This window comes from Aulonocara stuartgranti, assembly GCF_965226115.1.
Source record: "Aulonocara stuartgranti genome assembly, chromosome: 1".
Classification (NCBI taxonomy): Eukaryota; Metazoa; Chordata; class Actinopteri; order Cichliformes; family Cichlidae; genus Aulonocara; species Aulonocara stuartgranti.
Genome location: NC_138939.1, coordinates 7,531,666 through 7,557,500, shown reverse-complemented (window position 1 = coordinate 7,557,500; position 25,835 = coordinate 7,531,666). Strand labels below are relative to the sequence as shown.

Here is a 25,835-nt window from a genome sequence, read left to right as displayed (position 1 = left end):
CCTGCAGAGGGTTGTGCGCACAGCTGAACGCACTATGGGAACATCTCTACCAGCACTGCAGGACATCTATGCTGAAAGGTGCAGATCCAGGGCCATCAGGATCATTAGGGATTCTAGCCATCCCGCCCACAAACTGTTCAGGCCACTGAGGTCAGGGAAGCGCCTCTGTAGCCTGAAAACAAGAACAGAAAGGTTCAGGAGGAGTTTTTACCCACAAACTGTGAGACTCCTCAACCAAAACACAAACCGGACAACATGATGGACAATCTCACACACAGTACATAATTTGCACTTTACCTTTCTTCTCTGAACCTTATCCGTACCTTATTATATACATCTGTACTATGTAAATATGTATATTTTTATAGTTTTCTCATTCAAATCATTACAGTGCAATATCTTGCACGTCATGGATATATATTTATAAGCACAAACATATGGACTTTTACATTGTTTTTTTATATATATTTTTTTACTTTTAACTTTTGTTTCTTTTCCTTTTTTTTCTTAGCTTATGTAAAATCCTTTTTAGCATGTTTGCACAGTCGGGGGGAGTACTTTTTTAGCCAGAAAAAACATTTCACTGTATGTTGTACCAGCTATAACTACATGTGACAAATAAATAAAGAATTGAATTGAATTAAGCTGAGGCACTGGGGCTGGGGTTTATGTGCGTCATATGAAACCTTAATCAGAATGATCAGGACACTCTGTACCTCTGAGGATCGGAGCTCTTTCTGCTTGACCACAATGCAGTGTTGATACAGCCGCATTCTTTCAGTCCCCCCTTCCCACTAAACTTAGGGATTTTGGGGGATAGAGAAGATTGTTCCCTCCCTACATCTCTAGAGAAACCTGTCATAACTCTCGCCACCTCCTACCTCCGTTCTCCCAGATGCCGACTGCAAGTCTTTAAGCCTGGGATCATTCCAGCTCAACTTGAACGTCTTTTGTGGACTTAATTCCGGGCGAGCGCTGGACATGCAGCTACACAAGGTTTGGCAGGTACTGTTTTCTATATCTTTAGTAAAAATATGACCAAAGAGACCAGTCTTGTTGATCCAGTCTTTTTTTTTCTAAGAAAAGTAACATTAGTTGTCCTTTGTGCAAGTTTTACAGCCATCTGGTAAATTGTTGCACTGCTTTTTCCCTTAGAGTTTCTGTGCAGCAAGAAGTTGGTGTAATTGTTCACAAATGGTCTCTGAATGGATCAAAGGCAGACTTTCCGCTGTGAAGTACAGTCTTGTGATGCCGTTTAAGAAAATCCATGATACTTTGAGTTACGCTGCTCTTACTTGATATCAAAAACCAAAGTATGCAACGGCAACTCAGTTTGCAGTGAGTGCAAAGTAAATACTTTAGTACAGCAGCTGTGAGATAAATCAGTGTTTGGCTTTAGTGGCTGTGATGTGGATTTATTAGTCATCTGTTAACATCCAGCATGGGCTGTTCTGGATGTAAACTCTGCAGCCCCCATAAACTGACTGTAGCTTATCTGTTCAGCGTGGAAGTGAGTAAACACAGAGTTGATTGTGTCGGTCACAGGTTCACGAACAGGTGGAATGATTGCATGAGTGCTAAAAGGTATTTTTACCTTTAAATGTCTGAGATAAGTCGAAAGTTATTGATGGATAATGATAAATCTTGTTAAAAAAAGTTGAAGGTTAAAGTGTGATAGGACACGGATGGAGCACACAAAAAAGAAGGTGCGCTGTCCTGCATTTCTCGGTCTTCCGGTTAATCACATGATAGAAAAAAGACGTTCTTCTGTGGCTCTTCAAAAAGAATACACAGCACTTACAGAGAATGTAAGCGGGAGGCCTTTTAAAAATCACACCGCGAAATGCGCCTTGTCACATTGCTTTTTCACTGTCATTTTATTACTCCATGAAAATATGTGACTTTGCCCTCCCCACGATAAACATTCCCACTCCGGCTCTCAGTTGGCAAAGAGGAACGTTCTCGTGATTTGTTTGGATCATATTTCTTATTGAATTGGTCTAAAGTGACTGTAAGGGGATTTATTTGAAAGACTGATGATTAAAATTCATTCCCTGATTGATTTCGCAGACAGTTGATTTACCTTCCACTGCGGAAATGGGAAAGAATAGACTTTATAACCTGTTGTTTGAAAATTAGATTTCTTTTCAACATTGTTTATAAGTTAGCACCAGCAAAGAAGCCGAGCCTTGTATGCTATAAAACTTTTCCGTCATTAAAATGTAACACATTGTGCGATTTTGAAGCTTTATGCTGTAATGACAGCAATACCAATAAAAAACAACAAACAAAAACAAACAAACAATGTATAAAAGCTTTATTTCATTAAATCTATATTCTTTCTAATACCCCGCAGGGGGCAACTCCACTGTTTGCTAAATTAAATCAGATAACCTAGAAGTCTATGAGAATATGTTGTTTTTATGACTCCAATCTATGGTTTCAAGTCTTATTAAACAGCACATGTTGGGACTGAGAAGTTGCTACCGTACGAGCATATCGTTTTTTCCTGGAAAATTCACCTTTGTCATATCCAGTTTTATAACAGCAAGGTGCTGATATCCTCACAGCTCCACAACAGTCCACATGTCACTCTCAATATAAATATGAATAGTCACACAAACACATCCCAGTGACTGTAAATAATCACACTCATGCTCCCAAACAAGCTTTGTAAATTCCACACGCTGGATAAAACAATTTCTGTGACCTACCCAAACCCTCGATTGAATATTTATTCAACAAAACGCTAAGTCTTCCAAAGCCACAGTTGTAAACTGTGTAATGGGGACGCAATAATATTTTATGAATTCTTCTTGTTATTTCCATCGAAACATTCAGCTCTTGCGGCTTGCTGTTTCTCCATCAGCACCTTTTCTTTGGCGCCTAAGAAGCACTGCTCCATTTCTCTGCCACTAAAAAGGTATTCCATTAATAACACAAGAAATAAGCTTTGAAAGAGATATAGACAATAATAATTTGAGTGCATTATTGTTATGTGGCAATGACTGTTCTGTAAAAAAAAATCATCACCAAATTATAATCTTTCTACATGCTGCTGTGTCTTCCAGCCTGAGCTTCTGTTCCTTTTTTGTGTGTAGTCTACAAGTATAAGTCAATCTTTCAAACAGTAGGCTTTTAGTTCATTTTTGTTGCGTGGGAAAAGCTCAGACATTTGAGAGCAGGCTTTCTAAGCCAGCTCGAAGAATAACTCTCTGTCCTGGCCCGCAGTATTGCATTCCAGTGTATGTTCCTCATGTTCTCCACCTGTAGGTTGTTGAGTTCACATACCACTGACTGCAGTGGGTCTTTGCATACTCAAGGAATCCACTGATCTTTTAAATCAATTTATTCTACAAATGAATTTATGTATGAAGTAAGCGGGGTAAATGTTTATCGTTGTTTCCCCTCTCTTGGTCTATAAACATAAAAGCTGTCACATTTTATTGTTTTAGCATCTCATTTCTAAAGAAGCTGAATCATCATGATGTGGATGTTATCATGGCTTTGGACTCACCTTCTGATGAGTGTTACAAGCTATCATTACAATGGACCATGGACTATTATCAACCATCAGTTATGTCGTTCTTAATTAGATGTTTGTGAACAAACCGAAGACACAGCTCTGCGTATACTTAACTGGAAGAAGATACAACTGATCTTTGTTAACACTTCACATCCAAACTAAACTAAGCTAAATAACACAAGCAGAAAGAGTGGCAAGTTCAGACTAAAATGTGTTAGCTCAAAATGAACAATAGCATCTTAAATAATGATGGTTTAATACACACTTAACACCATGACTCATTTCCAATCAATTACTCGCTTTTATGACTGATCGGAAAGTTAGTCATTATGGCCTAGGTCAGCTTTTCTAACAAGTAAACAGATAAAATTGGCTCGGATGTCATCCTGTAATGGGTATCAAATTTAAGTCAAAGTCCAAGTCATAAATAAAACTTTCACACACAACACTGATGTATTTCTTCGAATACAAAAATGAAACTATTAACCTTCAACTTAAAATATAAACCTCCTGTGAAGGATTATGATAGATTCCAAGACAAGGTATTTTCTGTACACAATTCAGCCATCAAGTTTCTTTTTAAACTTATCCAATTTAGCGTTGCAGTGTACTACAGCCTATCTCAGCTGTCACAGGGCTGACACATAGAGAACTGCAGGAGGGAGCCAAAGTTTACACATATAAGTACAGGGAAGTCATGAAAATGCCACACAAAAGGCCCGAGCTGGCTGGTGGATTCAAACTCAGGTGACAACGCTAATCACCAACTACCTTTATTAAAAAAGATACGATTGAAAGCATATAATATATGCATATATATAATATAAATAAATGTAAAAAACTATATAACAACCTCATATATAGATATAAAATACTCTGTTATAAATAGAGAATGAAAAGCCTTCTTAACACAGAACAAATCATGAGATATTTAACACATCTGTCACGGCGGGGTATGCTGCTGTGTTTTGTTGCACGGACCCAAAAACAGACACCGAAGGAAGGAGCTGCGTTCTCAACAAAAGAAGAAGCTTTCTGGCCAATTCTGGCCAAACACATGAACTGAACCAAAAACAAGACCAAGTCTACACGAAGATAAACAGACAAGTTCGTATGACATGAACTATGACTTTGACTGTGACTAAAACTGTGACTATGAGTAGATAACATGAAGGAAAATGGGCAGACGTCCTGACAGCAAACAGTTATAGAAAAAGGACTTAAATACGCACAAATGAGGTGATTTGGGGAAGTGGAGACACATGAGGAAACAGATGACTAGAATGAACATAATGACGCACAGAACAATGAACACGGCGAGACGCAGACATGACATGAATATGACAACATTTTTTTTTTTTTTTCTTTTCTAAATGACATCAGAAACAGCAGTATGCGACATTACGTGATGGCAGAGCTTCAGTTCATCCTTTGTCATTTTTTTTTTTTTTTTTTTTTTTAATAAATAGGACAGGGGGAATGAATGAGAGAAAGAGGGGGAGAGAAAGAAAGAAAACCAAAGGGGAGAAGAGACGGTGAGAAGGGGGGGGAAGAGAGAGAGAAAAAAAAAAGAACTCCTGGGTCACCTGTATGGAGAAAAAAAAAAAAAACAAACAAAAAAAACAAACAGAGGAGACAGCAAACAACAAAGAGCAACATAATAATAGAGAAAACAAAGCACCATCACAATAAACTAGCTAGTCATAGATATCAATATTTACTAAATAATAAACGATATTGTGCAGCACGCAAGATAGACAGCGCACAGTGTGCTTTGAGGCAGCAGCCAAGAAAGCTTTAGTCCGCGTCTGTGAATACCCATGTGTGCATACCTGTGTGGATCAGCATGCTTGCATTCCAAAGGTTTCTCCATGTAATGATCTGCTAGGGAGTGTGGGGGGGCCACAGCCCCGTCCTCCAGGGTGTGAAGCGGGTATGGAGGAGATCAAAACTCCAGACATCCAGAGGCCCCCAGAACACAAGAGACCATGGAAGACCAACAGAGGGGCAGCCGCGCCACTGTTCCAGTAAGAGCTGAGGAGAGTCCCAGATGAGGGCTCGCCCAGCAGCCGCGGAGCAGAAGTCAGGGGGAGTTGCAGTGACGCGCCCGTGAGCTCCGCCGGCCCCCAGCTGTGCCTGAGTGACCGAGCCCCAGGCCGAGAGGCCGGGGGCACCCCACCTCCAAAGGGGCCCGAGCGAGCCCCAGGCCCCAGGCCCCGACAAGCGGCCGCCAAGGAGTGAGCCGGTGTGTACCCGGACGCCCACCCCCAGACACAAAGAACCACCAACACACCGACACCTGAGGGAGTCCGCCACCGGCAGGGGAAGTGGTGGTGGGTGGAGATAGGCCTCCAAACCTTGGAGGGCCTGAGGTGTCCCCAGAGAGGTGGCGTCTGATACCCAACCTGACATATAGACACAGACATACAGGCACACACAGATACAAACATCCATTCCCACCCTCATGCTCTCATATGCACTCACTCCACACTCAACCAACGTGGAGACAGACATAAAGAGACGCTGTACACACAATCACACTCCCCAAGCGTACTCTACAAACCGGGTCTAGGTACCCTTGCCCCTGGAGGGGGGAATTGCACCCAGACCCAGGTGGTGTTACCCTTTTCCCTGCGGTGGGGACCCAAAAACAGACACCGAAGGAAGGAGCTTTCTGGCCAATTCTGGCCAAACACATGAACTGAACCAAAAACAAGACCAAGTCTACACGAAGATAAACAGACAAGTTCGTATGACATGAACTATGACTTTGACTGTGACTAAAACTGTGACTATGAGTAGATAACATGAAGGAAAATGGGCAGACGTCCTGACAGCAAACAGTTATAGAAAAAGGACTTAAATACGCACAAATGAGGTGATTTGGGGAAGTGGAGACACATGAGGAAACAGATGACTAGAATGAACATAATGACGCACAGAACAATGAACACGGCGAGACGCAGACATGACATGAATATGACAACATTAACCGTGCAGACATAAAACTTGACAGGCAAGACACTCAACAACAAGGGGAACTTTAACACAGGGGTGAATACCCAAGGGACTCTAAATGAACGAAGAAGTACAGCTGAGGAACCTGGGTGCTAATACCAAAAAGACTAAAAATAAATAATGAACTTAAAAAACCAAAAAAACTCAAAGTGCTAGGTTACACGACCCAGGGCTGTGACAACATCATGATGATCCTGTGTTTCAGGACACTCTGATGAGCAGTCACATGGACATGCTGTCAGACAGGAAGGAAAAGTGAGACCGTTCATTATGAAATAAATAACTACATGTTCAGGGTTTTGGTTTGGTACAAGTCATAAGTGACACAGAGTGCTTTGACTTCGGGTTGTATTCTGTTTGTTTGTTCACTAGCAGATATAACTAGACTCAATTTCACTGAAAATACCGATAATGTGAGAAGATTCTGAAAGAAAATAGTCTCTTTTCTGTATCTTTCTATATCTCTTCACTCTTTAACTGGTAAACAAGGTATTATTACTTCTATTGCCAGTTGTGATGTCTAAATAGTACAGAGGTGTTATTGTTACATTGCTCTCTTTCATTTCTCTCTTTCATTTTCAAGTCAAAACCGGGTGAAGCAGACAGAATTAATAGAAAAATCTTATATTCACTTTCATTTATAACTGTTACCCTGTTACACTTTATGAACTGTTGTGCCAAGACTCCATAAAACTCGGGATGCAAAGTCTTCCATGGAAAGAATCAGCTGTAAATATTGAGAAATTATTGATAACAGGTTCATTAGAGTGTTTTTATGATGTCACGGCATATCTACCAGCGTAGAGGTGAAGGCTGTTTGATCTCCTACTGTTAAATATTAATGACACAAATGGAAATGAGTTAATGACAAAGTGAAGTGGGAAAGGCTACTACATGGAAATATATATTTGAATGCTTAAAACCAAAATGGACAGTCCAATATTAAAAAGGACCTCAAATAAATACCTGAGGCATTCTTTAATATACAGCAAGTACCAGTTAATATGGTTTCTGTCATGGTCCTGGGTCGTGTGATCCAGTGTTGAGTTTTATGTATCTTTTGTATTCATTTATGCTTTAGCTTAGTTCGTCTAGTTAATTTCTAGGGTGCTGTTTAGCCCTTTGTTTCTTAGTTGTTTATGTCATCTCCCCCTGTACTCAGTCTCCCTGGTTCGTGCGTCTACCTGTCATGTCTGCGTGGTTATGTTTAGTTCATGTCATGTCTAATCTCCATGTTTCCTGTTTTACTTTGAAAGCCTGTATTCAATGTCAGTGTATTTAGTTTCACTTCTCCTGTCCTGTCTTTAGGTTCATGTGTGTCAGCTGTGCTCCCATGTGTGGCCACTTCCCCTGATCATCCCTCATGTGTATTTAGTCTCTGTGTTTCATGCAGTCTGTGTTTCCCACCCTCCATGTCCTCATGGCCAGGCTTCGTCATGGTTTTCCGAGTCTTCATAGTTTATCAGTATCTGTTTCCCAGTTTAGTTTAGTTCAGTCATGGTATTTCTGCTTTGTTTGAGACCTGTCTTCAGCCATAATAAAGGCTCACTTTCAGTTTAAGTTACTCCGGTCTACTCTCTTGTGTTCGCACCTGGGTCCACCACACGCACCACCGCACGGTCTGTCTCCTCAGATCGTGACAGTTTCTTTCTTTTTTTTCCTCCTGTGCTTCCAGTCTTTGTGCTAAGCTTGGCCTACCTACCTCTCGGTCGTCGTGTCCTTGGGCAAGACACTTCACCCGTTGCCTACTGGTGGTGGTCAGAGGGCCCGGTGGCGCCAGTGTCCGGCAGCCTCGCCTCTGTCAGTGCGCCCCAGGGTGGCTGTGGCTACAATGTAGCTTGCCATCACCAGTGTGTGTGAATGGGTGGATGACTGGATATGTAAAGCGCTTTGGGGTCCTTAGGGACTAGTAAAGCGCTATATAAATACAGGCCATACCTATAGGTTTGTTCCCTGCACCCACATAAGGATGCGGGGTAACGGAGATTTTGAAGCCACTTAGCACGATCCTGTTGAGAGCTGACAAGATATCTACTTACGTTAGCATTTTAGCAACATATTTTGTGCCAGCTGAGGTTTTGTGTAGCATAATTTTGGGTCTTCTTTTAACTCTGTTTTAATTATTGTGCAGTTCTTGCTTCATATAAGGGTAAATGTCACTTTTTGCACTGTACAGTTTGTGTTCGTTATCTTTTTCTCTTCTGTCCTCTTTGTATTGTCTTAGACTGTTTTCTGTAAAGCATCTTGTGACTCTTGTCCGTGAAAAAATGTTTCCTTGTTTGCTAACTGGCCACTGGCCCAATTTCATGTTTACTGTACACACATGAGTATTCTGTCAGTTTCTTTACCTCTTGAAAAGAAAGTGAACAAGCATATTTACCAAAATGCTTTAGAATTTAGATGACTATAAGGCAAGATTACAGTCTTTGGAAACCTATGATAATATTCACAGAGGTTGTGACAGAGAAAAATTCCTTTTTCAGTAAAAACGTCACAAAAGGTCATGGTGATGAGACAGGATTCTGTGGATTTGTGGTGAAGAAAAGCAAGAATGTGGACAGTGAGCTGCAACTTCCTGAGCTAAAGTTAAGGTGGTGTTGAGAAGGAGTAGGTTTGTGTGATTATAGGCCTGAAAGACAGGATGATATGAATAAATGACATATGGTGAAAACAACTCATTGGAAAGGCATTCTTGTTTACAAAGAGGCTAAATGACTAACTTTTGCAGGTAGTGCAGGAAAACCTGCTGGTTGCCTGCTAAAAATACAGAGAATTCAGAGTGAAGAGTTGAACCATTTGATGCAAATAATGTAGGGAGATAGGATGCACTGGTCTGCATGCAGAGTGCTTTATGATACTGATGAGGCAAGGAAGAGACGTAGCTGGAAGGTAATCTAACGCACAAGCTGAACCGAATTGGCAGCTAATGAGTGTTCTTTGTCGTGTCAAAAGGAGTAACAAGAACTGGGATGACACTTTTGATTTCAGCAGCGTCTTTTGGTAAAATTAGAAAGAATTCAGAGTTGAAGCTGGATGCATGCTGCTACTTCCTAACCAAACAGGAGTTAACAAGAAGGAATACAGGAGCTACACGTCTCGTTGTCTGTAGGTGAAGTTTTAAAAATAACAAGAACTTCTTCTCATTATCTCTGACTCATTTAAAATAATCACTGTTAGAGTTTTAGGAATACATGACTGCAATTTTGGTTACAAAAACAAAAAGGTCAATTTTGGGTAATGTCTGAAATTTGGAACGACAGAAGAACCCCAATCGGGTACTACCTGGATTCAGGTAGAAGTTGGATTTGTGGGCTTTTCTAGGGTTGGTCCTTGACTGGATTAGCTTTCCATTTTCTGACCATAGACAGTAGACAGGTTAAAAGCTGGATGCAGCCATGGTGATATTACCCACTGGTCTAATTTTTGCTTTTTGAACATGTATTGTTATCTTTTTGGCCACTGCCACGTTTTGTAGCCAGAACTTACCTTGTATTGATGAAAGAGTGGTGTTATCATATAAATTTAGCAAGCTGCATTTATAAACTGTATGGGTGTGAGGCACAGACTGTCACGGTCTGGGTGGCATACCGTGGGGAATGTTGGAGAAAGGACCCAAACGCTGGACTAGTGGAATGAGCAGTGGGTTTATTTACAGTGAAGTAAAAGTACACCACACAATAAATCTCCAAAGTGCTCCCTCGACTCCCGTGACGTGTCCTCCAATAAGTGCTGGTATCTCGTGCTCTCTGCCCCTGTGCCTTCACACACCCCGTGTGTCTTGCAGTCCTGTGTTCCGCTGTCCTCCTGGGGAAAAACGATAGACACAGCCGTTATGGCACCAACTCCAGCAGGCATACACTGAATAGCACTTCAAACACTGACATGGAATCTAACTCAACGATCCTGCGCCGGAGGACGCTCCATCGCTCTGTTAAGTAGCTCCCCCGACGAGCCTGATCAGAAGCAGGTGTGTGGGAACCTAGGCGTGACCAGCAGTCGGCAGGGCCACGCCCATCAGGTCTGCAGGTGGCTGTCCTTCATTCTTCAGCCACACCCGCAGACACCCACACGTACACACACCAGCATGGAACACAAGAGCGCAGGGCAGCAAACATACATCCAATACAATAACAACAACGACAATAACAATAATAATGGTCCACACTGTTCACGGACCCCGAGTCCCCGGAACCGGGTCTGTGACACAGACAGATATTGGTCTAATAAGTACTATGAGCTCATTAAACACTAGAATTTTATTCAAACTGAAGCAAAAAATTCTTAGGTGGTCTTTAACTTGCAGCAAATGATGATATCTGTCAGGTAATCCATTAACAACAGAGTGAAAAGGTCCAGTTTAATTATTCAGCTTCAAGTGATACCCACAAGAACTGCAGTTTTTTTTTCCACTTGCACACGGGCTTCATTTGTTTTATCTTCAGCGGTTGACAGAGATTGACCCCAACCATCAATTACAGCAGACAGTTCCTCCCTTTTCCTCCCGTCCTGTTTTCTTCAGCTTGATGATCGAATAGCACTGATGTTTTGATAGTGTGGGAAAACGGAAAAGACTCAGAAAATAGAACAGGAATAGTTTGAATTTACCCACAGAAAAGCTAAAGGCACTCAAAAGATGAGCTCTGGCTTAATGCTTCATTATTCAGCTTGCTGCCTTTGTGACAATATTTACCCCCAATTTTTCTCAGATGATTTTTTCTTTTAACGTTATAGTACCACTGATCATTTTCATTGTGATACATAAAGTTGTTTTTCGGATCGACTTGTGATGCTGAAACATTTTTTGTTTTGCATGAGACCAGCGCAAAACACCAAAGCCAAGAAGTCTGAGTAACAACACCTTCAACCCTTTGGTGTCTTTTTCAGTGTTAAACCCGCTGCCTGCAGGATGAGGAATAATGAAACGTTTTTCAAGTAGTACTAGTTTGGAAGTCTGGTTTTATAATGCATCACAGAAATGGAATGATTTATTAATGTTACATAACTCTTTCAAAACAGTAACTATGAAACTACATGGCTTGTTAAGCATCCTTGACGTTTATTACAAAAAATAGAGATGCCAAGTTATAGATTAAATGGCTGAGGTTTTCTTGTTTTTCCTCTTTTTTTCGGCAGGTGCCATGTAAATAGCTCACCCATTAACTGAGAAGGAGGAGTTCTGCCGTGCTGACATAAGCAGACTGAGATCCCTCTGATTCCTGCATTGACCTTCTGATCAGACATGGGGAAAGTCTACTACATAAGTAAAAATGTGGGCCTCGGGATGCTTGTACTCGCGGTCTGTGGACTGGCTACAATTATAGCTCTTTCTGTTGCTTACGACAAGGAAAAGTCCAAGAATCAAGGTAACGTAGGAGATGGAGCATCAGATGGCACCAGTACAACTACACCCAGCACCACCCCTGACACTCCAAAGGAACCCTGGGACCACTACAGACTTCCAGATTCCCTCATCCCCGTCTCTTACAATCTGACCCTGTGGCCACGATTGAAGCCCAATGCAGAGGGCTTGTACATCTTCACTGGACGTTCAACAGTAATTTTTAAATGTGTGAAAGAAACAGACCTCATCATCATCCACTCCAAAAAACTCAACTTCACTACCTTCTTTGGGCACCACGCTAAACTGAGCAGCCAGGGTGAGGCCCCAGTGCCCACTATACTGAATTCTTGGCTTGTGAAGAAAACTGAGTTTTTGGTTATTCAGCTAGGCAGCAGATTATCGGCGGGAAAATCCTATTCACTTCACACAGAATTTCTCGGGGAGCTGGCGGATGACCTGGAGGGCTTCTACAGGAGTGAATATGTTGAGGATGGCGTAAAGAAGTAAGACTTGTCAACACATTCTTATTCCACGGTGTCAAATACTGCTGTTCTGTCAGATGCTGCTGGTGAGATATTGGGTTCTTTTTGGAGAGCAAACATGTCAGCGTTAGGAGGTTGCAATCACAGAGCTGTCAGACAGGTAACCACTGTTAGCTTTATGTTTTGAACCTGTTCTCTGCTTATGGTTTTACTCACTAGCTACATTTCAAGGTCAAGATTAAGGTTATATTTATCATTTAACATGCACATTTCCATTATCGCAAGAATTTCTACTCCTTCCAGTGGACGGGTCAGATTTGAGTGAAAGCTGCAGAATGAGTCTTTACCCAAACTGTATGTGAAAGTCATATTTGTCGTTCTCTGTAGATTGCAGTTTTCATCACTTTGTGCCATACAGCCAATCAATCAAATGTGGACATCACTTTCTTTTTGTACTTCACACAATACAGTAACTTGTGAATTATGATTGTTAGCTGGATGAATGACTGTGTTATCGATGTTCTGATTTATTTAATATGTGATGATTTGTGTCTAATATTTAGTGAATCACATGCAAACACCAAATGAGATTGTGCATAATTTTAAGATGCCAGTGTCCGTGATAAAGCTGCAGTATTATTTGCTTAATGTTTCTCTCGGTCAGTTTTGAAGGCTTTTGGATTGTTGGTGAATGTTTTCCATTAATGTTTTTTATTTCCAATGTTTTGCAGAGTTGTTGCTACCTCACAAATGCAGGCAACGTATGCCAGGAAAAGCTTTCCTTGCTTTGACGAACCAGCCATGAAAGCAGTCTTTACTGTCACGATCATTCACTCACGAGACACTGTGGCTCTGTCCAATGGCAAGGAAAAGGGTTCGTTGGATAAACAAAACTATTTCAGTTTTTTATTTTTTTTCAGTGCAAATGGAAAAACAAGCTCAAAATGAGAATAGATATCATGTTGTAAGTAGTAGGTAATGTGATTGCTTCATAAACCAGTGACTGTAGAAAAGCCAATGACTGTTTCTTCAGTCACTGGTTGTAACTAATAAAAAAACACCTTGTCCAAGTTATTAAAGTAAATAAGTAACTAAACACTGTTAATGCTAACAGAGTGTTTAATATTTTTCTCTGCCTGCACAGAAGCTTCAGAGGCTGTCATTGACAGTGTGGCTGTCAAAATTACAACATTTGAGCCCACGCGGAAAATGTCAACATATCTACTGGCATTTATCGTCAGCGACTTTGTTCCCATTGAGTCAAACCAAAACGATTTGTTGGTAAGAAACCTGGATTACATATTCACTTAAATCCCCAGTGAGGCCGGGATCCAAAAAGCATTTCCCAGCTTATATTTTCCCAAATATGATCTTGGAAAGTTAAAACGAGCATGAAATGGTAAGGAGCAATTTTTTTTGGACTCAAAGATTTAAATTACTCTTTGCAGATTCGAATCTGGGCTCGGAGAAAAGCAATAGATGATGGTCAGGGGAGCTATGCTCTCAATGTTACAGGACCCATCCTGAGGTTTTATGAGCATTATTACAACACATCATATCCTCTCTCAAAGTCAGGTAGACCATTTTGCTAAATCATTTCATTTCAATGATCTCCCTGAGCACAGCATGTTTTTTTAACCCTTCATCTCCACAGATCAGATCGCTTTGCCCGACTTCAACGCTGGAGCAATGGAGAACTGGGGTCTGGTCACATACAGGGAAACGGCCCTGCTCTATGACCCCATCCTTTCCTCCACTGGAAACAAAGAGAGGGTCTCAACTGTGATTGCCCACGAACTCGCACACATGGTATAGCATTGGTTTTTAACCCAGACGGTCTCTTTTCTCAAAGCTTTAGGCATCACAAACTAAAGCAACATTATATTATGAAATGAACGTGATTGCAGCAAAGTCTCCTTCCTTCACTCATCAAGTACTGTAAAAATAAATCTACTTGTGTTACTCCCTTTTGCAAGAGCAGCTGACAAATCGTGACAGTGGAGTAATTTCACCCTGCTCTCGACACATAAAAACAGATGGGAAATCCTGTGGTTTGAAATGTTTTAATCCCCTGCTGATTCGGTTATTGTGTTGCTTGGATGTGACTGATAGTGCTAATGTTGGCCAAAGTCTAGGTTCATGGAAACGTTAATTCCCTGGTCATGGCAGAAATGCTCATCTGTTTACTCCTCATGTGTTTATTTAGTGGTTTGGAAATCTGGTAACTCTGCGATGGTGGAATGACTTGTGGTTAAACGAGGGGTTTGCATCATATGTTGAGTACCTCGGAGTCGACTACGCCGAGCCCACCTGGAACATTGTAAGAGACATGCTTGCATCTCCACAGACAGCAAAGTTCGATACAGTTCTTAACAGATGTACACTTTTGTGTCACAGATTGGTAACTTTTCACGGATGTTGTTGGCTTATAAAACCTACCCTGGTTCTCTTTCTCTGCTTGGCTGCAGAAAGATCACATCGTCCTTTATGATGTTCAGAAGGTGTTTGCTGTGGATGCCTTGGCCTTCTCTCACCCACTGTCACGTGGAGAAGAGGAAGTCAATGAGCCCGCTCAGATCAGTGAAATGTTCAACACGATCTCTTACAGCAAGGTCTGCTCCTCCGATAATTTTACACAACATTTTATGCAAGTTGATTCACAGAAATTAAGTATATATTCTACAATTTCACCCACATTTGCGGACAATATAGCCAGATTTGAAGCCCTTTTGATTTTAAACTCTCATGTTTATTAAATTATATTACTTTTATTTAGCTAATTTGCAGTAAAACGCTCAGTTTTCCCAATTCACTCAGTCTTCCTGCATCCGTGTGATTCATATCACACCATCAGGACGGCAACTCGTTTTAATGTTTGCTTTGGGATTTGTGGAAAATCCCTTTCCGTTATGAGAAATTCAAGCTCACCAAATTCTGGCGGTTTGTTTTTCCAAGGGTGCAGCAGTGCTAAGGATGCTGTCAGAGTTTCTCACCGAGCCTGTGTTTGCTAGAGGACTCAGTGTGAGTATATTATCACTTCATCTCTGCTGCCGTAATGTGTGTGCGACTGTCAGCAGACTAGGAATTAATGATGCTGTGTCTGTGGTTATTTATGCCAAAAAATGTTTCCTGGTAAATTCACACTATTTTCCTTTCCTCGTGATTGCATCATATGATCCTCATCTCCGTTTTGTGTCTTCAGTCTTACCTGAACACATTCGCTTTTGGTAACACTGTATATACAGACCTGTGGGATCATCTCCAACAGGTTGGTTAACCTGCATGACTTCACTGGTATTGTGTTTTTTGGGTGTGTGTGTGTGTGTGTGCAATTATCTTAAATTTCTGTGTGTGTGTGTGTGTGTGTGTGTGTGTGTGTGTGTGTGTGTGTGTGTGTTGTCAGGCAGTTGAAAATTCACCAGGAATACATATTCCACACTCTGTGGAAAATATCATGAACCGCTGGACTCTCCAGATGGGCTACCCAGTCGTCAGTGTTGACACCCGGACAGGAAGTGTCACACAGAAACACTTCCTGTTGGATCCAGACTCTACAGTGGACAGACCCTCTCAGTTCAAGTAGGAAACTGTTTAACCTTGTGCTGCAAGTTTCACTCAGATGAGAAATGAAGGGGCTGCACTTACACATATGTGCTTTAGGCTCCTGGTTCTCATTCACATTGAAGGGGCTGATGTCGTGTGTTGCTGACATGAGATGTGACTCTGATTTGTTTGTGTTGCTTCTACCTAAGCTGATTTTTTTTTTTCAGACAGCAGCCAATAAGAATCTGTTGTATTAATCCAGTGTACCCACTAGCAGTGAAATCGTAATATGGAAATGACAAACAATAAATTATCTATCTTCTTTTCCCATTATGTCTTTTCTGTCTAGTTACACCTGGTATGTCCCTATCAAATGGATGAAGATGGGTGTGCAGCAGCCACAATACTGGCTCCTTCAAAAAACAGGTACACTCATATCATGGTGCTGTATTAGTTCTGCACACAGACTAAAAAACAAGACATTTCCTACTAGATTAGTTGGTTTAACCACAGCTCATTAAATTAATCAAATCTGCTGTGTGTCATTCTTTTCTTTTGTTTAACTAGACACTCATATTCCGATGAGAGTGTCAGGACAGGACTGGGTACTCGCAAACACAAATGTATCTGGATACTTCAGGGTGAACTACGATCCTGATAACTGGGACCGTCTCCTTTCCGTGCTCAACACCAACCACCAGGTGAGTCACAAGTGTTTTCCTGTTTGTGCTTTATGTCCACATTTATATGGTATGACAACTAAAGACTGTACAACGGCTATTCAAATAACCAAAACTGGATGGAATAGATGCATAAAAATAAAACTAAACTAAAATAATAAAACAAAATAAGATAAAAAGTTAAATTTACTCCAACTATATCTATGAATTTCCCCTAGTTTCTGTTGCCTATGTTTAAGGTCGGTTTGTGCTGGATTGGGTCAGCGACAAAGACTTTCTGCTGTGACTGGTTATTATACTTTTAGCTGTATCTTACACTTTCCTGACAATAGCACTGCAGCCCTGAACTTTTACAGATACCACCTGATAAAGGTCTGGGTACTCTTGAACCAGTATTAGCCGGTCTTCAACCTGCCCCTGTTGTTCTGTTCTGTGTGCCATCTTATTGCACTGATATGAAAATAGCACAACAATTGTGTATTTAACAGTATCAAGTGAGAATCATGTGTGCTGCCTCCTGTTAAGGCTCTCCAGACTCCTTTGCCTGAAGCAAACACAGTATTATCAGTAGTATGAATGTAAAGGATAATTTGGAAAATATCTAAAACCATGTCTCATGAATTTGACTGAGGTTCATGTGTTTAAATGGCTTAAGGCAGACAGCACCAGACTAGGCAAAGAATCTTAAAAACACAATAACTCCACAAAAACTCCAAGTTAAAAGTCTTAGCAGAAAAAAGATATTTGGTGCAATCTATGCATTTTTGCCAAATTTACACACTGAGCTGTAGACAATTTGAACTGCTTTCAGTATGTGTAACTCTTGGGTTTTGACTAAATTTTTTTCTTTGAGTGCACCGATCAAAGTTTGTTGTGGAAGACGAGACAAGAGCTGAATTTGTTACATTTCAGAAACGTATTAGCTGTCAAATGTTGATATTTGCTGCTTTTTCTGTCAGTTATTTGAGCTCTGAGACTACACTCACTGACCACTTTGTTGAGTACACACGTTCTGCACATTAATGCAACTATCAGATCCACAGCCACATGGGAGCAACTCTTTGCATTTAGGCATGGTGGAAATAGAACTGAGCATCTAAATCTCAGTGATTTAAGGGATTTTGAGAAGGTCATTGTGACACACGACCCACAGATGGGCACTTCCGCGTTTGAGAGTTCAACAGTGCTTTATTTACAGTTGTGATTTTCCCTGCGGTTTCTGGCTCTTGCCCCGGACGCAGCCACTCCGTCACTCCCGTTGTCCCTCTCACTCCTTCTCACTGCAAGACATAAGAAAAGTCTCTCCTCATCAAGTCAGTTCCGGGCACCTGCTCCTTCCCGCCTCAGCGCCGTCCCGTGAGCTCCCCTCCTCTGCAGCAGGCCAAAGACCACGCCCCCGCCACAGGCATGCTTGTTAGTGTCAGATGGGCTGGTCTAAGTGTTTCAGAAAGTGGTGATCTACTGGGATTTTCCCACACATCTGTCTCTATGATTTACAGAGAATGGTCAGAAAGAGAAAACATTCAGTGAGCAGTAGTTCTCTGGGTGAAAATGCCTTGCTGATGCTAGAGGGTGATGTCCAGGCTGCTTTGAGATTGAAAAGTAACAGAAGAGCATTTCTGAATACACACAAAACACATTGAACCTTGAAGCAGATGGGCTAAAGAAGCAGAAGGCCAAACTTGGTACCTCTACCATCAATTATGAACAGGAAACCAAGGCTACTATTTGCACCAAAATTGGACAAAAATGTTTCTTGATCTGAGTCTTAATTTCTGCTACAGTATTCAAATGGTAGGGTCAGAATTTGTGATGAACAGCATGAAAGCATGGATCATGCTGCTTTGGATTAACAGTTCAGACTGGTGCTGGTGGTATAAGCTGGTGGTGGTGTGAGGGATATTTTCTTGGCACATTTTGGGCCCATTAGAAGCAACCAAGTGTTATTTAAATGCCACAGCTTACCTGAGTATTGCTGCTGACAATGTCCATCCATCTCCTCATGGCTGCTTTCAGCAGTATAAGACGCCAATTTACAAAGCTGAGATCATCTCAAATTGATTTCTTTAACATGACAATGAGTTCATAGTACTTTTTAGGTCGGTACCCAAGCGTGTAAAATCACAATCAGTCACAATCTAAGTCATCCAGGCTACCCTTCAGTGGCAAAGGAATTTAAAAAACCAAGCAGTCAAGTCAACAATCTCACTTTTGGCTACCAGGCAACCTTTGTGAATGCCTTTTCAACTGCTGGAGTGCAAAACAAACAAACACATGAGAACAGAGAGTCCTTCCAGCTGATCTGATAAAGCCCAAGGTTTCAGAGCTTTAACAGACAGAAATATGTTGGCTTTGTTCAATGTCATTTTTCATATTGCATTTTCAGTGTATTACATTTCATAATTTTAAATGTTAAATTGTTTTGTCTTATACACTTTGCATGTGACTTTTTTCTTTCTTTCAGGCTGTATCAATCATCAACAGGGCACAAATTATCGATGATGCATTCAATTTAGCAAGGTAAAGGAAAAAGAAAAATCTTAAGTTAAAGTATTAAACAGTTATGTGTGAAAAAGCATCCTTTTCTTTTTCCCCCAGAGCCAAAATAATCAGCACCACACTGGCTCTGAGAACTACCAAATACCTGTCAAAAGAGCGAGACTACATCCCCTGGGAGTCAGCTTTGAGAAACCTCAACTACTATATTCTCATGTTTGACCGCAATGAAGTCTACGGAGTTTTGCAGGTTAGCCCTACTTTAGTTTACATGCTAATTATTATTCTTGCCTATTGTGAGTGTTTAAAATAAAAGAGTCAACTGACAGGAAAAAAAACTAACTCTAACTCTTATTTTAGGCATACCTTAAGAAACAAATACAACCTCTATTTGAGCATTTCAAGACAATTACATCTAACTGGACAAGAGTACCTACAGGACACACCGACCAGTAAGGGCTCTTTTAAACACAGATTTTTGATATGAAATCAAAAAGCTAAGATTTTGTATATATTGTTTGTCTCTGTAAAAAAAAATCTTCTCAGGTATAATCAGATAAATGCTATTGGGATAGCCTGCAGTGCGGGAGTGGAAGGCTGTAGGGAGCTTATAAAAAGCTGGTACAGAGAGTGGATGAAAAATCCAAGTCGCAACCCGTGAGTACAAAATAGTTTCAATCTGTTCTTTTGAGCCCATGAAAGTTCTCATACACGTTTAAGGCTTTTATATCTGTCTTTTACTACTCAGTCTTGGCAAATCTTGGCAGTAGCAGGTGTTTTTAGGGTTAGGCGGTTATGATGCAGCTCATAACCAGCAACATGAAATTGAGATTGACACCACAGATTTTAGAAACAAGACCTGTAATTAGTGTAATGGGTCAAATGCACTGACCCATTAGTGTAATGGGTCAGTTCAATATCAGGACAGTAAGGGCCTGTGCAATACTGGGTCTTGTGCAATAAAATTTATGCTTCCGTTATTATTATCTATATTGTCCTCTGTGTCCACTCTTCTTGTCATTGTTTGTTCTAGTATAATGTGATCACTGTTTTTGTCCTTGTCACATGACCTGTAAATACTGTCTCTGTATGTTTTTTACTAACTTGTGTTTAACACCAACCTGCCAGAGGTTCTGCAGATGGAAATTAGCCCAAGGCTATAATCTGGCATATTTACATTTGTTAAAATGTTCATTAATATGTATTGCCCCTCTTTCTAAATAAAATAAATAAATAAATTTAAATGAATGCATCTTCATAGTTACAAATCCAGCAGATCATGACATGCAAGTAGATATGTCATTCCCATGCTGACCTCAGACATGCCACACTTTGTCAGACACTGACAATTTGCAATTGTCCAAAGACTCTTGCCCTGGCCACTGCAAGAGCAGTAAGGAATTTAGAACAGTGTGAGAATGAATATTTCTTATAATCTGCCATAATTCAGACCTCTTAAATGTGACTGCTGAACTGTTTACAAAACTGTTAAACAGCTAGTGACCTATATGCCAAGTATGTCTGTGTGTGTGCATTCAGAGAGAGGGAGAGGAGAGAGCCAGTGTTCTAGGATTCATTTGAAATTCATTGCATAATCTTTATGTTCACCAGGATCCATCCCAACTTGAAAAGCACAGTTTATTGCTACGCCATAGCCTTTGGTGGTGTGGCAGAGTGGGACTTTGCCTGGAACATGTTCAAGAATGCTACTCTGGCATCTGAAGCGTCCAGGCTCAGGTCTGCACTGGCCTGCAGCAAAATACCTTGGCTTTTGAACAGGTGTGTTGTGGAAGTATAGTAATGTATTAGCAATGTAAATGCTTTTCAAAGAAGCTAAACTGATTGTTTATTCAGAATAAAACTCACAACTGAACACAGAGAAAGAGAACCTGCTTTGCAGCATAAGAGCAATTATAGCAATTACATCTTAATGATAGAACCATTAAAAACAGTAAATGTAACACTGTGAACTGGTGGTGAAGAGATTCACATCATAGCAGAAAAACAAGTGTGTCGAACTGAGCTTTCCCAATTGGCTTGTACTCTATTTACCACCCATCATGGTGCTATCTAAACAGTACTATTTTAATTATATCCTCACAAACAAATAAATCCTGCTTGTGGATGCTGGCCACCAAGGGTGTTTTTATCTTGTCTGGGATGAGTTTGTTTTTATGCAGTCCCATAAACTCATCAACAAATGCACGGTAATTCATTTTTAATCAGTTTGTCAGTTCGGTCAGTAAGCGAGTGGGTTACACTCCCTAAGGACCCCTTTCCAAATAATGAGGGTGGCCATGCAAATTAAAGAAAGCCTTTAGCAGCCCCCCCACACCTCCAAGATATTAAGCTGTGTGTTATTGCCTATAAATGTGCTATAATTTTGTTAAATATTAATGTGGTCACAATAGAAAATAGTTCCCATATACCATTAATGCTACTTTATCTCCTGGTCTCTGGTTGTTGATTCCCTCCCTTATAGTTTAATTCAGTTTTATTTATGCAGCACTAAACTGAGCAATATCTATAGCAGGCATTGTGCAGTCACAACTTTGAATGATATCAGATATTTTCCATTTTCCCTCGGAAATAATCGTTGTATGTGGGTATATCGTTGACTCAGGTATCTGGAGTACACACTAGACCCAACTAAGATCCGTAAGCAAGACGCCACCTCTACCATCCAGAATATTGCCCGAAATGTTGTGGGGATGCCGCTAGCATGGAACTTCATCAATGCTAGATGGAGTTACATCTTCCAACAGTGAGAGCTCTATCCTTTTGTTTCTAAATAGTCAGTACTCACAAGCGAATTGTTAAAGACAGAAAAGAATTTTAAAAGCTGAATTTAACAGCAGGATTTAAGAAGTAATCACATTTCTTTAGGTGCAAATCCTGCTGGGTTTTTTTCTTTTTTTTTTCACTTACTTGCCCAGTTTGAGTTTTCAAGCATGACTACCTACCTATTACTAATTCCTTCTGCTGAACTACAGCTTTTTTTTTTCCCTTTTCTTTTTTTAGATATGGAAAAGGATCATTTTCCTTCTCTAATCTTGTCAGTGGAATCACACAGAGATTCTCTACAGAGTATGAGTTACAGGAGGTATGGAGCCAACAAAACCTCAACCACACAGAAAAACACAGAATTTCCCTTTGGGCATTTGGGAGAAAATAAATACAACGATTGCTAAATTTCTGATTTTGTCTGTTTGTATTTGCTCTTCTCTCCAGCTTAAAAGATTCAAAGAAGAAAACCTCAGTGTTGGCTTTGGTTCTGCCACCATGGCCCTAGAGCAGGCCATAGAGAAAACAACGGCTAACATGAAGTGGGTGACAGAAAACAAAGCTGAAGTGCAGCGGTGGTTTGCTCAGGAGTCCACGTGAGAACACCAAAAGCCACCACAGTCCTTTTTTCAGTACTGACAGTGATATGTAATTAATGAAAATCACTATAATCAACGGAAACAACAAAAGCCTTTTCTCTTGACAAATGCAGAAGGACTGTTTAACTGTTGTCACACAATAGCCCACTTAACATCAGCTTTAGTGCAAGGGAAGGGAAGAGACCAAGACAGCGTGTTTGTTTTCTACATATTTTACATTATAAGTTGATCCTTATCATGATTTATACTATTACCCAAGGCAGTAAATTTAATGTAGAGCAGTAGAGGCAGAGATTAATGGCAGCAATTCTACAAGTGGTTAAAATCTGTTGACGACAGCTGTTTTCATGCATGTGCTTGAACTTTCCTAGACAGACAGAGATGCATGGGAGAAATGTCTGATGTGGTGGGATCAGACATTAAACAGTCTCTATCCTGCCAACTTCCTAGTACAAAGTGCATATGATGTGCAGTTGAAGCCATGGTAGAATTATACTTAAAATAAGTCACTGAATTACAGCAAGTGGTGACCACTAAACACAAAGTATTTCCAGAATTAAGAGCACATCTAAAGTTGTGTACTTCCTGTCACCTGTGAAAAAGGACAGCTTTAGACAAATGACCTCATTCACAAAATTTTAATTTTATGTTGCTCATCATCATGTGACATCATGTGTCACACCAACACTGTCCTTCTCCTTCCCTGCATCCATAAACCTCCTCTATGCTTTTCTTCTTCTCCTGCTGCTTGGCAGCTCTACATATTTAACATCCTTTGTCCAATATATCCACTGTCTCTCCTCTGTACATGCCCAAACCATCTCAGCCTTCCTTCTCTAACTTTACAACACCAACCAAAAAGAAATAGTCGTAGAAAGAATAGTACCCATGGACACCTTTTAGGTGAAGGGTTTCAGGGAGGAGACTTGCGAACACCTTGGTAGCCCTCCTGAAGAGCTGGAGGAGGGGACTGGGGGTTTATGCTTCAGCAGCTACACTGTAACCGCAGACCCATCAAAATCTATAGCCTAACCTGTGTCATAACTGGATGTGCATCTTCCCAGAAATGTAACTACACATCAGGCTGATGCAGCTCACAACTATTGAGATTGTCCAGTTCAGTGCGATTCCTCCCATGCCTTTCTGGCTACTTTTTTACGAAATTTTTTGAATTTATCAGCGAAAGAATAACATTGTGTCAATACAAGAAATAATGATGATAGCACCAATGTCAGGGCTCACAAACTTCAGCAAATTGTTGCAGGGAGATTGCTAAAACTATCTGAATGGACGTGAAGGAAGGTCCAAAGAAGTGGTTATGTTTGCCCCAGAAGCAAAGAGTGAGGGGAAAAAGTCCCAGTATTTTATTTATAGCTCTAGGCTGGCGGATAGTACCACAAAAGTAAATGCCGGCAGCTACAAACTGTTTCAGGGATAAACATTTTACTAATCAAGTTTAATTTTTTTTAAACCATCGTCATTCTCAAGTAGACATTTTGGAAAGGTGTGGGTTTTCTGATTTCCTCCTCACATACTGTTGTTTTATTTTCCTTAGTTGTCAAATTCATCAGCTTTTTTTGCTTTCCTTACAACACCTTCATGGCTCCTCCATGACTGGCATTGAGATAAACAATTTTCTTCCTTACAAAGAGAGGTGGCAACATACAGATAACAAGCACAAACCCTTCCATTTAAAATCATTCTGATTCTCCAGATGATTCCCCACACTTGTGTTTATCAATAAGAATCATTTGTCCTGATTCATAAGCCAGTCACACCTGTCTAGCAATCAGGCAAAGATCTCTTACCTGGATTTGATTCACAAAGGTGTATGATGAGGGCGCACTCAATTACTGTGCTCCTGTTCTTTGGAACAAGCTGGCTGCTCACCTAAGATCAGTTATATCTGCGCTGACGTTCAAAAACAAACTCCAAATCTCTTTGTTCACACAGGCCTGCACTCAATAACTAAGCGTGTTTTTATGTTTTTTTTTTATCTTCTGTGTTAAGCACACTGAGCTTACATATGTATATATTTTCCAAAGTTCATGTGTGAAAACAGCTTGCCTTTAATCCAAACTTCATGTCACATTTCAAACTGATTTCCCATGAATAAACTTGCATTTGTACCTGTTCTTGGTGTGTTTATTGCAAACGGGCAGTAACTATAGATTCCTCTTTTCTTCCCATCGTTGTTTACTGACAATTTCTGCAGCTTTTGAGTTTTTAATTGAAGTGGATGAGTTTACATTTAGAATAATAGTACATGTTTCATTGCGCATTTTGGCTTTTTTAAACTTAATTATTACATTTTTAATCACCTGCCAAATCAAAATAAAAGACCTGCAAACCCTAAAGAGTTAACATAGATGAATGGAGTCGTTTTTCCCCATTGAGCAGTGACAGGTTAAAAACTTTCCCATAAAATATCTCATTAGAAACATAATAGGTCATAAGAAGGGTTGTTTTTCTAAGCTGAGCGCTTGGATGAACTTTCCCTGTCAGGAGCATCTCACTGCAGGTCTAATCCTGACAATACAAGCTTGTACTTTTAGCCGCAGGAATGTAATCAGATGGAAAACGGAGTCTTTTCCAATATATTTTTAAAAGGAATCATCTGCCGGTAATTACAGTCTGTGTAATTACAGTCTTACTGGAAGCCTCAGCATCTGTCAAAAAAAAGATATACGGGATAAAGATGTCAAATCAGTCATTCTTGTTTCTACTCGTTTGAAACGGATGTTACACTTCAAGGTGAAACGATGAGCTGGTGAAAGTTTTTACCAATATGTTTAACATTAACACTAAGGTTAATAAAACATTATTCACTTTCCTCTTACACTCTATTGATTTTTTTAAACTCATATAGAGTCTGTCTGTAATGACGGTGAAGCTGCTTATATTCAATTAAATTAAATTAATTAAATTTCTTACTTGGCTTAATTTTAATTACTAAACGAACAAAAGAACAGGACAATTTAGGATAAGAGCGGAACAAACAATGCATGCAAATAATGACAACAACAATGATAATAATTATAATGATGATAATCATTATCTTCTTCTCATAGTCATGGTCGTCATGGCCTATGCGGTGTATTCCTGCATCTGTAATGTAGTGCATTACACAATATCTACAATATCCACACAATAAAGAATACAGATGGAAAATCGATATGATAGAACATTATAGTATTAACGTAATTGTAATAGTAATAATACCTCTATCATGAAATACCTGGAACACAGGTGTGCTGGAGAAATGCCAGTAAACATAACATTGACCTTATCAAGACAAGACACAACAAGTCCAGAAGTATCTGCAGTTCTGGCTTTATGACATCAGTGCTTGTGTAATAGCTTCCA

At 40.3% G+C, this 25,835-nt stretch overlaps 1 protein-coding gene across 3 annotated transcripts; it reads left to right on the top strand.

The window, feature by feature from the left end:
• The first annotated feature begins 753 nt into the window (after positions 1–753).
• Positions 754–24,603, top strand: LOC309705917 (aminopeptidase N-like). Of its 3 annotated transcripts, none has more exons than XM_082531996.1 (21): positions 754–996; positions 11,678–12,388; positions 13,099–13,241; positions 13,512–13,648; positions 13,816–13,942; positions 14,022–14,176; positions 14,574–14,687; positions 14,836–14,979; positions 15,323–15,388; positions 15,570–15,635; positions 15,771–15,946; positions 16,260–16,336; positions 16,478–16,611; positions 19,055–19,110; positions 19,189–19,336; positions 19,447–19,538; positions 19,633–19,743; positions 20,698–20,865; positions 21,710–21,850; positions 22,108–22,189; positions 22,318–24,603. In XM_082531996.1, exons 2-21 carry the CDS (start codon positions 11,784–11,786, stop codon positions 22,468–22,470), a joined length of 2,895 nt encoding a protein of 964 aa, XP_082388122.1. In that variant the 5' UTR covers positions 754–996; positions 11,678–11,783; the 3' UTR covers positions 22,471–24,603. The 3 variants fall into 3 exon arrangements, with proteins under 3 accessions (XP_082388122.1, XP_082388121.1, XP_082388120.1); XM_082531995.1 differs by having other exon boundaries at positions 754–1,005; XM_082531994.1 differs by lacking the exon at positions 754–996 and adding an exon at positions 9,438–9,649.
• The last annotated feature ends 1,232 nt before the right edge of the window (positions 24,604–25,835 follow it).

Coding starts and splice junctions, on each gene's coding strand:
- LOC309705917 (XM_082531996.1), top strand. CDS start 11,784: ATGGGGAAAGTCTACTACATAAGTAAAAATGTGGGCCTCGGGATGCTT. Junction 13,242..13,511: donor GTCCAATGGCAAGGAAAAGG/GTTCGTTGGATA, acceptor CTGCCTGCACAG/AAGCTTCAGAGGCTGTCATT. Junction 13,943..14,021: donor ATATCCTCTCTCAAAGTCAG/GTAGACCATTTT, acceptor TCATCTCCACAG/ATCAGATCGCTTTGCCCGAC.